The 13646-nt window shown below is 39.3% G+C and overlaps 1 protein-coding gene across 1 annotated transcript in view; it reads right to left on the reverse strand.

Moving 5' to 3' along the window:
* Nucleotides 1-331: 331 nt before the first annotated feature.
* The window catches only part of FAM20C (FAM20C golgi associated secretory pathway kinase), a 79479-nt gene continuing 66164 nt past the window's right edge, over nt 332-13646 (reverse strand). Inside the window, exons 6-10 of the mRNA XM_077828583.1 lie at nt 8465-8645; nt 7702-7811; nt 2665-2746; nt 1774-1833; nt 332-584 (exon numbers count right to left, since the gene is read on the reverse strand). Of these exons, the coding sequence (XP_077684709.1) occupies nt 332-584; nt 1774-1833; nt 2665-2746; nt 7702-7811; nt 8465-8645 (686 nt within the window). The remainder of the gene's footprint in view (nt 585-1773; nt 1834-2664; nt 2747-7701; nt 7812-8464; nt 8646-13646) is intronic.

Here is a 13646-nt window from a genome sequence, read left to right on the forward strand (position 1 = left end):
ATATATAAATACAAAATATTAAATAAAGGCCTCCTTTCTATACAAAAAGAGCAGGAGGTGTTTTGCCACCAGACTAGAGTCACCTGTCAGTGACTTCAATATTTTCCAAACCTTTTCATATTCTGATTTAGGAACTATTTAAAAGCATCACATTAGACTTATTTTTGTTAATTAACTAATCCTTCACAGAGTCTACACTTTACCTACTTTGGGAACAATTATATCTCATTTTTGAATTCATTGAATTCACAAAGTTGCATACACAGTCTTTTGCAAGACTTTTTTTTTATCTTCTTTACTTAGCTAGTAAAAATGCAGTCATATGATTTCACTACCTTTTGGTTGTAATAGTGTTAACATCAGTGTCAAAGTCATTTTCAACCACATTAACATAACCATCTTTTTCTATACAGTCACTAACAGCTTTCAGAACAATCCGTAGCCTCCTGTCCATTGCCTCTAGGTGTAGCTGATAAAGGATGGGTGCAACTTTATCTTTTAATAAAGATTCCTCCATCAAGTGACTTAGTTTGTATTCCTCCTTGGCTAATAACTGTAATCGTAGATAGGTAGATTTCCTTATTCTAGGAATGAAGGGAAAAGGGTAAATCAATATTTGAGTTTCACTTTATTATATGTGGCATAAAAGACAGAATTGAAATAACCCTTCTCATGATAACGTGGAAGACACTGACATAAGAAAACATGGTACATACGTAATATGTCAGGCACATATTCTTAACGAGTGGCCAACATTTTCAAAATTCTTTAGTGGTTTCAGGTGGCTCAATTTTTAAATGCCCTCTTGAGATGTATTTAAAAGGCCTGATTTTGAGACAGTGCTGATCACCCACCATCTGAAATCGGAGTCCCCTTTGAAGTTTCTCAGGTTGGGCACCCCAAAATTAAGGCACCCAGTATCATTAGTCACATCTGAAATTCTTGGCCAGTGACATTAAGGATAAAATTTTTCAAAACTCTCTAAGTGAGTTAGGAACCTAATTCCCATTTTTCAAAATTTACTTAGGCCAAAGAGACTCGACAATCACAAAAAGTTGAAGAAATCGGAAGTTTGCGCTGGACGTAACTGAAATAGTTTTGCTGAAAATCTCTTTCTACTGATGCAAATGAGGTATGTACATTAAAAAAAAAAAGACTTTGAGTAACATTTCAAAGTGCTTACATGACTTAAGAGCCCAAGTCTCATTTTCAAAAGGGACTTAAGTGCCTAACTGTCTCTAAAATCAGTGGGATTTAGGCTCCTAAGTGCCCAAAGAGCATCAGTGCAGAACTTTTTAGAAGAACATACTGCCCATAGCTTTTAAATGAAATTGCATGGAAGACTAAACCCAACATTTAGAGACAATTTCTGTGCCCAATAAACAAGCATTTTAAAAAAAACCCAGAAAACAATTAAGCTGGAAAAACATGCATATGAACTTCTCAGGCAACTACAGTATATGGGCAGTGGTGTACAATCTCGATCTGAAATCTCCTCTTCTAGGTCAAGCTCAGCATGGTGCACATCTCGATGGGAAATCCATAGACAGAAAACCTCTTTTGCATCTGTTTTCATCACATTTGACTGCTGTCACTGCCTCAGCTTTGTAAGCACCAATTCAACAAACAGATCGCATTGGTCAACACTAGATGTCCAACAATACCCAGAGCACCTTAAATGGGTCGTTTATGCAGCACATGGCTCACTCCTGAGCATTTCAGTCCTGCCAGCTGAAAAACAGGGCTCATTACAGATACCAAAATAAGACATACCTGCAGCACTGGGTTAAAGGCACCAATATTGAGAGCTCATCATGGGAATATTTTCCAAACCTATTGAAAAATAAAGGATGAAATGACAAAGGGTATCTCAATGTCTAACCCACAACTGCATCTTTTCATTCCAGAAAATTAAAAACAATCTTTAGGAATATAGGGCCTGATCAGTGAAGGCAATGGGAGTTTTGCCACTGGGCGCATGATCAAGGACTGACAAGATGGGGAAAAGGGGAGACAATGGTACCAAGTTCCTGAGCTTAGCCCCCCCACCCAAACATCTGTAATTTGGGTCAAATCTGGGTGAAGTGGGAGCGGGTGGGGCCTCAGCGAAAATGTACCCGGGCCTCAAATTTCTCTCAACCGGCCTTTTCAAGCCAAAGAACAAAACAAAGATTGTGTCTTAAATTGATGGGGATTTACTATTCTGGGTGGAAATTGAATGCAGGTAATTATATTACAAGAGCAGAAGAATGGTCTTGTGATTAATGAACAGGACTGAGGCTCAGGATATCCGGGTTCAATCCCACCTGTACCACAGCCTTCCCCTATCAGCTCAGGTAATTCATATAATCTCTCTTGGTCTCAGTTCCTCATCTGTGAAATGGGGATAATAATACTTCCTTTCTCACACTCTTTGTCTGTCTTATCTATTTATATCAAAAGCTCTTCAAGCCGGGGCTGTCTCATATCTGTGTTTGTACAGCATCTAATCCTACAGATCGCTGATTTCAGTTAGGGCCTCTAGACACTGCTATAATACTAATAAATAATAATAATTAATAATGTATACATTTAAATATATAAATTATCTCCATAGCTGTGTTGTCATGAAGTTAGTCTGGCCAAAATTATTCCACTGATCAATAAAATTATTAACATATTTACCCTCTTCCATTATCTAAGTGGATAATAAATGTTTCATTTCCAAACTTTTCAAAGGTTTCATAGTGATGTCGATCCATGTTTCCTAGAGAATAATAAATCATAATAATAACAATAGCGATAATAATGATAGAACAAAACAAAATAACAACTCTACACTGTTATTCCTAAATGCAAATTGGCAGATAGTCCAGAAGCTGCTTATTTCAGCCATGATCCGAATATTTCTGACTTTCTTAGTTATCTGTGAAAAATTTTTGTAGTTAGTCATTATTAGCTATGAAAAATGCTAAAAGATGTGGCAAATTACAGAAGATATTTTTGTTCAATACTTTTTAGCTTGATTCTATATTATCTTCCAACTGAGGACTTAGCACATTAATTGGGAACGCTTTAATATTTATTTCTTTTGATTTATTAAAAATATCACTATCCTTTCATTTGGGAGCTCTTATATTATTTACAATATACATTCTCATATAACAACAGATGATAAATTTCTCATACCATTTTAAGGGCTAAATTATGGTTTGCCCTGTGTAAGTCACAGCGCATAGTTGCTGTAAAAATCATGATCTGGTTTCGAGGTCCCTCTCTCCTGACAGTCCTATCTCAAGTGCAGGCTACTTCTAGTATTCTGGCTGGCTGGCACATTTATGAGAACGAGGCTTGTCTCCGCCCACTCCCACCCTTGCCTGCCCATTCTCCACCCACATGTGGAAGTAGCAGCTCTACAGAGCCCACTCTCCCCCAAATGCTGGAACCCACCACGCATGCAGCCCAAGGGAATAGGAGATTTTTGTGCTCCCTTATTCCCCTGTGCAGGTGTATAGGGCAAGCTACAATCTTGCCCTAAATAATTAACCTCCCGGCAAACCCTGTGAAATCTCCAGCATCCTCCTCAGAATTCTTCATCTTCAAAAGGCTTGGAGAAAAGATGAGCTTTTCAACCCGTTTGTGATGAACATATCCAAACTCTGGAGGACCAAGTGAGAGGAAGTGAATTCCCTCACTGGGAATGCCCTGCCAGCTATCCTGTCTCTGTTATAATGAGGGGTCCTGCTCAAGCACCTCAGCTGACCTCAACTTCACAGGGAGACAATCTCTGCAATAACCAAATCCTAAACCAGTAAGACCTTTTACAGTTAAAATCAACACTGACACTCCACCTCCCAGGCAGCCAGTGAGCTCACAAAGCACCAATATTGTATTCTCGTGGTGTGACTCTCTACTCAAGGAGCCTGTGTTTACACTGGGCAAAATGTATCCTGTTAGAAAAGGCATTAACTAACATGACTTAACTCACGTGATGGTAAACATGACTTAGTGTCCAGGATTAACCATGACCAGCTAAACCCAGTGTCCTTATCTATGCTAAGGGTGAAATCATATTTAATGTCGTGCTAGCCAAATTTAGGCTGGTAGGTAAGAGATTGAAGTCCAGGACCTCCATGGTAGCATTCTCTGTTCCAGTTCCACACACAGGGCCAGTTAGACAGGCAGAACTGCAGGGTCTGAGACAATGGTGTAGGGAGGAGGGGTTTAGATTTATTAGGAACTGGGGAAACTTTTGGGAAAGGGATAGCCTGTCCAGGAAGGATGGAACCAGATTGCTGGCACTTAAAATTAAAAAGGTCATAGAGCAGTTTTTAAACTAAGGGTTGGGGGGAAAGCTGACTGGTGCAGAGGAACACGTGGTTCGGACAGAGGCATCCCTTAGGGGAAGATCTATTAATGGAGATTCTCTATGTCCTAGTAAAGAGGAGAGGATGGATGATGATAAAATACAGGTAGGATCTGATGAGAAACAGTCAAATGAAAAAGAGTCCCATTCAGTTACAATATGTAATGGCAGATAGCTAAAAAGCGACAAGTTTTTGAAGTGCTTATATACAAATGCTAGAAGTGTAAATAATAATATGGGTGAACTAGAGTGCCTCGTATTAAATGAGGATATTGATATAATAGGCATCACAGAAACTTGGTAGAATGAGGATAATCAATGGGCCATAGTAACACCAGGGTACAAAATATATCAGAAGGACAGAACAGGTCGTGCTGGTGGGGGAGTGGCACTACATGTGAAAGAAAGTGTAGAATCAAATGAAGTAAAAAGCTTAAATGAACCAAACTGTACCATGGAATCTCTATGGGTAGTAATTTCATGTTCGAATAATAAGAATATAGCAGTAGGATATATTACAGACCACCTGACTAGGATGGTGATAGTGACTGTGAAATGCTCAGGGAGATTAGAGAAGCTATAAAAATAAAAAACTCAATAATAATGGGGGATTTCAACTATCCCCATATTGTCTGAGTACATGTCACCTCAGGACAGGATGCAGAAATAGTTTCTTGACACCTTAAATGACTGCTTCTTGGAGCAGCTAGTCCTGGAACCCAAAAGAGGAGAGGCAATTCTTGATTTAGTCCTAAATGCAGCACAGGATCTGGTCCAAAAAATGAGTATAGCTGGACTGCTTGGTAATAGTGACCATAATATAATTAAATTTAACATCCCTGTGGCGGGGAAAACATTACAGCAGCCCAACACTGTAGCATTTAATTTCAGAAAGGGGGACTACACAAAAATGAGGAAGTTAGTTAAACAGAAATTAAACGGTACAGTGCCAAAAGTGAAATCCCTGCAAGCTGCATGGAAACTTTTTAAAGACACCATAATCGAGGCTCAGCTTAAATATATACCCCAAATTAAAAAACATAGTAAGTGAGCCAAAAAAGTGCCACCATGGCTAAACAAGAAAGTAAAAGAAGCGGTGAGAGACAAAAAAAGGCATCCTTTAAAAAGTGGAAGTTAAATCCTAATGAGAAAAATAGAAAGGAGCATAAACTCTGGCAAATGAAGTGTAAAAATATAATTAGGAAGGCCAAAAAGAATTTGAAGAACAGTTATCTAAAGACTCAAAAAGTAATAGCAATTTTTTTTTAAGTACATCAGAAGCAGGAAGCCTTCTAAACAACCAGTGGGGCCCCTGGACAATCGAGATGCTAAAGGAGCACTCAAGGATGATAAGGCCATTGCGGAGAAACCAAATGAATTCTTTGCATTGGTCTTCACGGCTGAGGATGTGAGGGAAATTCCCAAACCTGAGCCATTCTTTTTAGGTGACAAATCTGAGGAACTGTCACAGATTGAGGTGTCATTAGAGGAGGTTTTGGAACAAATTGATAAACTAAATAGTAATAAGTCACCAGGACCAGATGGTATTCACCCAAGAGTTCTGAAGGAACTCAAATGTGAAACTGCAGAACTACTAACTGTAGTCTGTAACCTATCATTTAAATCAGCTTCTGTACCAAATGACTGGATGATAGTTAATATGATGCCAATTTTTTAAAGGGTTCCAGAGGTAATCCCAGCAATTACAGGCCGGTAAGCATGACTTCAGTACCAGGCAAACTGGTTGAAACTATAGTGAAGAACAAAATCGTCAGACACAGAGATGAACATAATTTGCTGGGGAAGAGTCAACATGGTTTTTGTGAAGGGAAATCATGCCTCACCAATGTACTACATACAATTCTTTTAGGGGGTCAACAAGCAGGTGGACAAAGGAGATCCAGTGGATATAGTGTACTTAGATTTTCAGAAATCCTTTGAAAAGGTCCCTCACCAAAGTCTCTTAAGCAAAGTAAGTTGTCATAGAATAAGAGAGAAAGTCCTTTCATGGTTTGGTAACTGGTTTAAAAAATAGGACACAAGGGTAGGAATAAATTATCAGTTTTCAGAATGGAGAGAGGTAAATAGTGGTGTCCCCCAGGGGTCTGTACAGGAACCAGTTTTATTCAACATATTAATAAATGATCTGGAAAATGGGGTAAACAGTGAGGTGGCAAAATCTGCAGATGATACAAAACTATTCAAGATAGTTAAGTCCCAAGAGACAGTGAAGATCTCCAAAAGGATCTCACAAAACTGGGTGACTGGGCAACAAAATGGCAGATGAAATTCAATGTTGATAAATGCGAAGTAATCCACACTGGAAAACATAATCCCAGCTATACACATAAAATTATGGGGTCTAAATTAGCCGTTACCACTCAAGAAAGAGATCTTGGAGTCATTGTGGATAGTTCTCTGAAAACATCCACTCAATGTGCAGCAGCAGTCAAAAAACAAAACAAAACAACAACAAAAAAGAACAGCATATTGGGAATCATTAAAAAAAGGGATAGATAATAAGACAGAAAATATCTTATTGCCTCTATATAACTCCATGGTACACCCATATCTTGAATACTGCATGCAGATATGGTTGCCCCATCTCAAAAAAGGTATATTGCAATTGGAAAAGGTTCAGAAAAGGGCAACAAAAATGATTAGGGGTATGGAATGGCTGCCATTCCATAAGTTACGTTACTTAGCATGTTTTCTAACATCTTGCTTGCAGTGGATAGCTGCAGTCTGTACTGGCTTCAGTTTCCAAGTGGTCTCAAGCTGTAGCCCCATGTTCAGTACATTACAGTAGGCCTAGGATATGTTACTCTTGTCTAGTGTTTGTAAGTATTTATTTTATTTCTGAATGGGTTGCGCATAAAAAAAAATACTGTTTGTGGTGTGTTCTGCATCTTTCCTGCTTGAGAATCAATAGTCCCCTTTTTATCTACCACACCCAATGCACTAGCACACAGGTGTACAAAGATCTACCAATAATGTACAGCCTGGACATGTACATGTAGAAAGCATCCATTACGACGGAGTGAAATTCACTGTAAACTGTATTGCAGGGGCTCGGAATTTCCATGAAGAACATTTTGTGTGACTGTCAAAAAGGACATTAATCATTGTGCTTATTTACAATATAGTTCTAGAAATCTTTGTTCTTTTAATCTGCAGTGATGCAAATATGTCCAAATAAATGTGCAATATTTCACAATTACCCAGGTTGCACATACAAGTATTTGCAATTCTAGGTGTGCATTAGAAAATTGCTGAACTATACAAAACACTGTCTGGAGAACTGGTTCTTACTATAATTAAACATTGCATTTAATTTTAAAAGATCTGAAACATACCCATTAGAAAATCAAAAATTGTCATGTCCATTATATCCAAAATTCTGGTCCCACTGTCATAGGGTGGTGTTTGTTTAACTTCTTCACAATAATCCGGATCAACTTCCCATCTGGAAAAGAGATATTGTTGATCGTTTATATTCGATCTAGAAGTTACTCTGTATCACAAAACCTTTCAGAGATTTAGTTGTACTGCAGTGGGTTAGGATTAGCACATGTACAACCAGTTCTACAGGCTGTTTTAAGCAAATCAAATTCTGATAAAGATTGCGTCTGATGAATGAAGGTAAATTTTCTAGAATTTCTAGAAGAATCATGAGTTTGAGGAAAATATCTGGTTCCCAGATCCAAAAATTAGGAGATCAGGTGTGCCTTCTAATAATTACAAAGTCAGATATCTAAACTACTCAACACTTGTTTAGGACTGACTGCTTCGGTACTGGACACAGATACAGGCCTTGATCCTGAAAAGACTTATCCAAGTGCTTGTCTTTAGACATGGGCATAGTCCCACTGAAGCCCATTCAAGGATCAGGTGTTTCTTCCAGATTCTAAATATTTATTTTTTTCCAAGTACATCATTGTCTAGGGGGCCTGATTTAATGCCCACTGAAGGCAATGAAAAAGCTCCCACTGACTTCAGTGGGTTTTGGATTAGACCTCTGCAGAATTTGTGTTTATTTTTTAATTAACCACTGCTTATTTTCTACCCAGCAATACATTAGCTCTGCTGCTGGAAAGCCCTTTGGTCTCCACTACTCACTCTGCTTTCTTGCGTTTATGGTAGGAGCGCCGCCATGGATTTCTCCAGGTTTTCCTTTTAGCTAAAGACAGGTCAGGTAGGAAAGCAGCGAGAGAACCTTCGATCTGATCTGGTTTTCCACAAAGAGCATGCTCGGTTGAGCAGTAGTATGAGCACTCACCATAGAAACAGATGTTGTTTGCTGACAAAGGAAAGGAAACATCAGAAAACTTTCTCTTTTATTAGTGTTTTAGAGTATGGAAAACACATAGAAATACACAAACAACCACAAAAAAAATATGATTCTGACTCAAAGCCCACTGATGGCTGTGGTAGTCTTTCCATGGCCTTCAATGAGCAGTAGGGGCCTGATCCAGTGTCCACTGAAATCAATGGAGAGATTGCTATTGATTTCAGTGGGTTTGAAGTGGGGCTTGGATCAGGCACTCTGTGAATATTTCCAATTTATGTGTATTCTAATAAAATAAAAAATAGTTTCCTCTACACTTTTCCAACTTCAATATGCCTTTTGAGCAATATGAGTCCCTACAGACACAGACGGTAAGCTCTAGACTTAACATAGTTCCCCCAAATACAGTACCTGAACATTAGATAATAACCAATATTGCTAAGAGTTTGCTCAGCACTTTCTGGAAATCAGGTCCCTTTGAAATGTCTCAAGTTGGGAACCTAGAAATTAATGTATCCAAAATCAATAGTTACTTTTTAAAATTCTGTCTCATTTCTTCGAACACTGACAGCATTTTTTGGTAGAAGATGTTTTCATTTTACAAGGGAGAATTGTTTGAGATACATACCCAATTTTCCAGGGAATCACAGAGCTAGCTTTGGCAATAGATATCTTAAATTTCCTCTCTGCATGCTGCATTATTCCATTAGCCAACAAACAGAATGCCTCAACAGCAACTTATCATATTTTACAGGGCCTAGTACTTTAAAATCTCACAACTAGCATCATATATTTGAATGGTACTAGGAATGCCATAATCCACTTCCCAAGTGAATACACTAGAAGGCTGAAAGATGAGTACTTTAACCCATGAAAGAAACCAGATTATTAGCAAGAAAAAGCAGAGTGATGTTCCTATTATTGCTGTTTTACTACAGGGCTTAAAAAATGTACTTTGCACAAATGCGTAAAATATAAGTTGTGCAAGATTGTGTCCTCTCCTTACGCTACGGTGCCACGGGGATAAGGAGTAAGAATCTCCACTCTTAGTCCAACTCACAGCAAGGCCACGCAGCATAGCATTGCTGTGCTTGAGTGCTGCTTACAGAGTTGCTCCTCCTGGGGAGCAACTGACTGAAAATGGGGTAGGGATGGGTGAAGCCAGGGCTCAACACTCATCCCTTCACAGGCTGGCCTGCAGAACCTGCTGTCTGCACAGGCAGCTCCATGCTACACCGTAAAGAAGTGTGGCTAGTGACTTTCCCCCTAATGCAATAGGACAGTTCAAGGTCTCTGAGGCCAAATTCCTCCTGGAGCTTGCTTTGGGGTGGTGCAGCTCTGCATAACCATTTCATTGGAGCTTCATGCTAATGGCATGATCTAACCCTGTAGCAAAATAAAGCATCCAAAGTGGAAACAGAATAGTGTGTGTACATAAGGTAGGTGATACAGGAGAAAGAGTAGGGAGGAAGAATGGTCCTTGACAGAACAGTGCTAGCATATTGCATGTTTAAAGAGGACACTCCCTCAGACAGATGTAGAAGCTTCAATAATGCTGTTGTGTCCTTTTGCAAAGTAAGGCTGAACATACTTTTAAATTCAGGAGACTATGAAAGTGCAGTAAAACTCGTGATGATGCCATTACTGATTGGAATTGCTCAGGTCTATTATTTAGAAGACAGACTGATTACCATGAAATTGTCTCAAACAATCAGAGTACAGGGTTGATGGATTATTACTTAACAGTTTTTCCTAGTTATTCATTTCCATACATTTTGGTTGTGGGCATCTGAATTGTGCATTATATGGTTATAATTCAGTGGTCACATATCATGCAAATCCCTGTACTCTGATAAGCTGGCAGTTATTATTAGTCAATGAGGGTATAAGAACAATTATATCATGTCCTCAATGTTTACTTACATTGCCTAAGTCCCTTCTGATTTTGTTCCGAAACACAATGCAAACAAATATATATTACATTTATCTTGAGGGCAAGAGCCTTTTTGATAAGTAGAAAGAGAGAGAGAGAGAGAGAGAGAGAGAGACAAAAAAAACCAGTAAAAGAAAAAGGTGAAATGAAAAGAAGACGTGAAATGATAATGGGGGAAAAGAAGAGCCAAAAAGATATTTTTGAACTTGAAATAATAATAATAAAAATCTTATGGCAATTTGAGCACCCTCCCTTTAAAAAAAAAGTTTTTCCTTTCATTTAAAATGTGAGCATTGCCTTAACAATTTCAGGATAAGAATAATAACTTCAGGAGATTTCCCGTAACTCGGAAATAACCACATCCTTGGCTGATAAACCCCTTGGGTTGATTATTTCCTATAATCACCTCAGCCTTCAGTCTTGTTGCGTGTTCAACAAAGGATATGATTAATAGGTTTCAAACAGGAATAACACTCAATTTATCCTTTAAATAACTTGAAACAGTCCTGTAATTCCTATTGAAACACTGGCACCTTTGGAAAATATCTTTCACATTGCATAGGAATACAGCTTTATCTATCTATCTATCTATCTATCTAATCTACAATTTAGCTTAAAATAAACTACTATAGGACTCCACCATCTAAAATGTGAAGGGGGTTTTATTTCCTCTCTTAAGGCTCTCCTCCAAACAGCCACTGTAGCGCTAGTCTGGCTGCAGTTTTCCACAAAGCTACTCATGCACTGCAGCTTTTTAGCTTTGCCTTTGATCACGACTGTTAAATCAGGAGGGTTTCATGCCTCCATCTGAACGTTTTTCATAATACATAATGAAAGGGGGATGTGGTCTGAACATTGGCTGAATGCTATGGTAAGCTGCAGTTTACTAGGAAACTGGATTATCGCATTGTACTAGGCAGTGGTACTATTAGCTAATAACTCCAGAGAAAAAAAATTTGAGATTATGCCTTTGAAAGAAATTAATCTAGACAAACTATTGCAATGCTAAACACAAAAGATGATCTGCACAAAAGCACACACAGGATCAGATTGTGATCCTTGCTGCAGGATAAAATAGGGGAGTGAGGGGACGTAAAGAGACTGCCTGCATTCCTCCAAGCTTCCTACTTCCTGAAGGGGGCAGTGCAGTGGGAAGAACAGCCACCCTCTAGCTACTACTCCCCATCCTGTACTGGTGGGCATGGAGTGGGGAGGGCAGGAGCAGGGAATGGGCAGAGCCTTGGCACAGCTTATTTCCCCCATGGAAAGTCAAAATTGGGTCCATGCTCTCAGGGGTGGTGCTAGGCATAAGCAGACTAAGGGTATGTCTACACTACCCGCTGGATCGGTGGGCAGCGATCAATCCAGTGGGGATCTATTTATCGTGTCTAGTCTCGACGTGATAAATCGACCTCCGAGTGCTCTCCATTCGACTCCTGTACTCCACCAGGCGGAGTCGATGGGGGAGCGGCAGCAGTCGACTCACCGCAGTGAAGACACCGCGGTAAGTCGATCTAAGTACTTCAACTTCAGCTACGTTATTCACTTAGCTGAAGTTGCATAACTTACATAGATTCCGCCCCCCCCCCCCCAGTGTAGACCAGGGCTAAGCAACTGCTTAGGGTCCCAAGCAGATTAAGTGGGCCCTGCTGAAGTACTACCCCCCAAATACCCTTCATCTTATTTAATGGGGACTTTTAAACAAGTGTATTCATGTGTGTTGTGTTGGTATATTTATTCGTTTGAGGAAATAATACAATTAGTGTTTTAGGGGGAGGAGTAAGGGCCCCCCAGAAAGACTCCTGCTTAGGGACCCCAATGGCCTAGCACCACCTCTGTGTCTGCTCCTGGGTCAGCACAACTGTGTGTTGCCCCATACGTGGGGCAGATTGTAAAATTGCCATCTAGCCCACATGTTTTTATTTAGTCAAGTGTCAGCATTGCCTGTTCATTTGCTGATGTGGATAATCCACTGATATTTGTCTTGATAGTTTAAGATACTTTCTCTATCAAATCTACATGAATCTGCTTACACCCCGGAGGGAGGAAACTTACCATCCGCTATCCTGAACCATAACTGTTTTGTAAAGAGCAAAAGACACAACAATGACACTCATCTGCTGTCATATCCGCTGTACATTTGACCTTTTTTTTTTTAGAAAGGAATGACATGAAATACCGCACTTTGTACTGCAGGATGAATGACTTGGAATCAACTGAATGCAGTCAGCAGCTTTCCATATTTTTAGTACAAACAACCGGGAATAATAATTTGGCATTCATCATGTAGTTGTAGCTAAATAAATCCACAGCAAAGTTTATGGCATATCACCACAGTCACATCAACCGCTGCATGGGATGACAGAGCTAACATGATACATGCTGGCTGCATTGTGCTTTCCAATCAATCATTGTTCTTATTGGGGCATATCCAGCTATTGATTTTTACACAGAACTCCCAGTGACTTCAATGGTCATCCCACACATTGAAGGATGGCCGGATATGTCCTGTTGTTAGGACAACGGATCTGAAGCAAAACCCACAAGAGTATTTCTTGGTGATAAACTACAGTCAATAACAAGGCCTTTTCTGCCCCCAATTGCACGCTCTGTTGGCCCAGACTTGTGGCCCAGGGTCCCATTGGCTTCAATAGTCTTGCGCAGGGGACTGCAGGATTCTGGCACCGTAGCTTACATTTTAGCATCATTGGAATGATAGAAATGCATTGTGCAAATCTCTTATGAATGGGCATTTTGCCATTAAAAATATTTCTACCCCTTCCTGCATGCAGGGATTGCGGCAAGGTAGGGTTGTAATATTATGGTTGTAATATTATTGTAATATTAGGGTTGTAATATTAAGGTTGTAATATTATACTCTGAATAGCATTCTTCAAAAGGATTTCTTAAAAAAAAATTCAAAAACACGGATGCTGAATATTTGTAATAATCCACAACTTCCATTAAGATTAATTCAAATAGTTTTTTTAAAAGTCCATTTAAAAATAAGGTAGATCATCTGCATTCCCACATGACACATTTATGGACAAATCCCACCTTCCTATGCTTATATAAGACTT

The sequence above is a fragment of the Eretmochelys imbricata genome, chromosome 10, assembly GCF_965152235.1.
Source record: "Eretmochelys imbricata isolate rEreImb1 chromosome 10, rEreImb1.hap1, whole genome shotgun sequence".
In the NCBI taxonomy this organism is placed as follows: domain Eukaryota; kingdom Metazoa; phylum Chordata; order Testudines; family Cheloniidae; genus Eretmochelys; species Eretmochelys imbricata.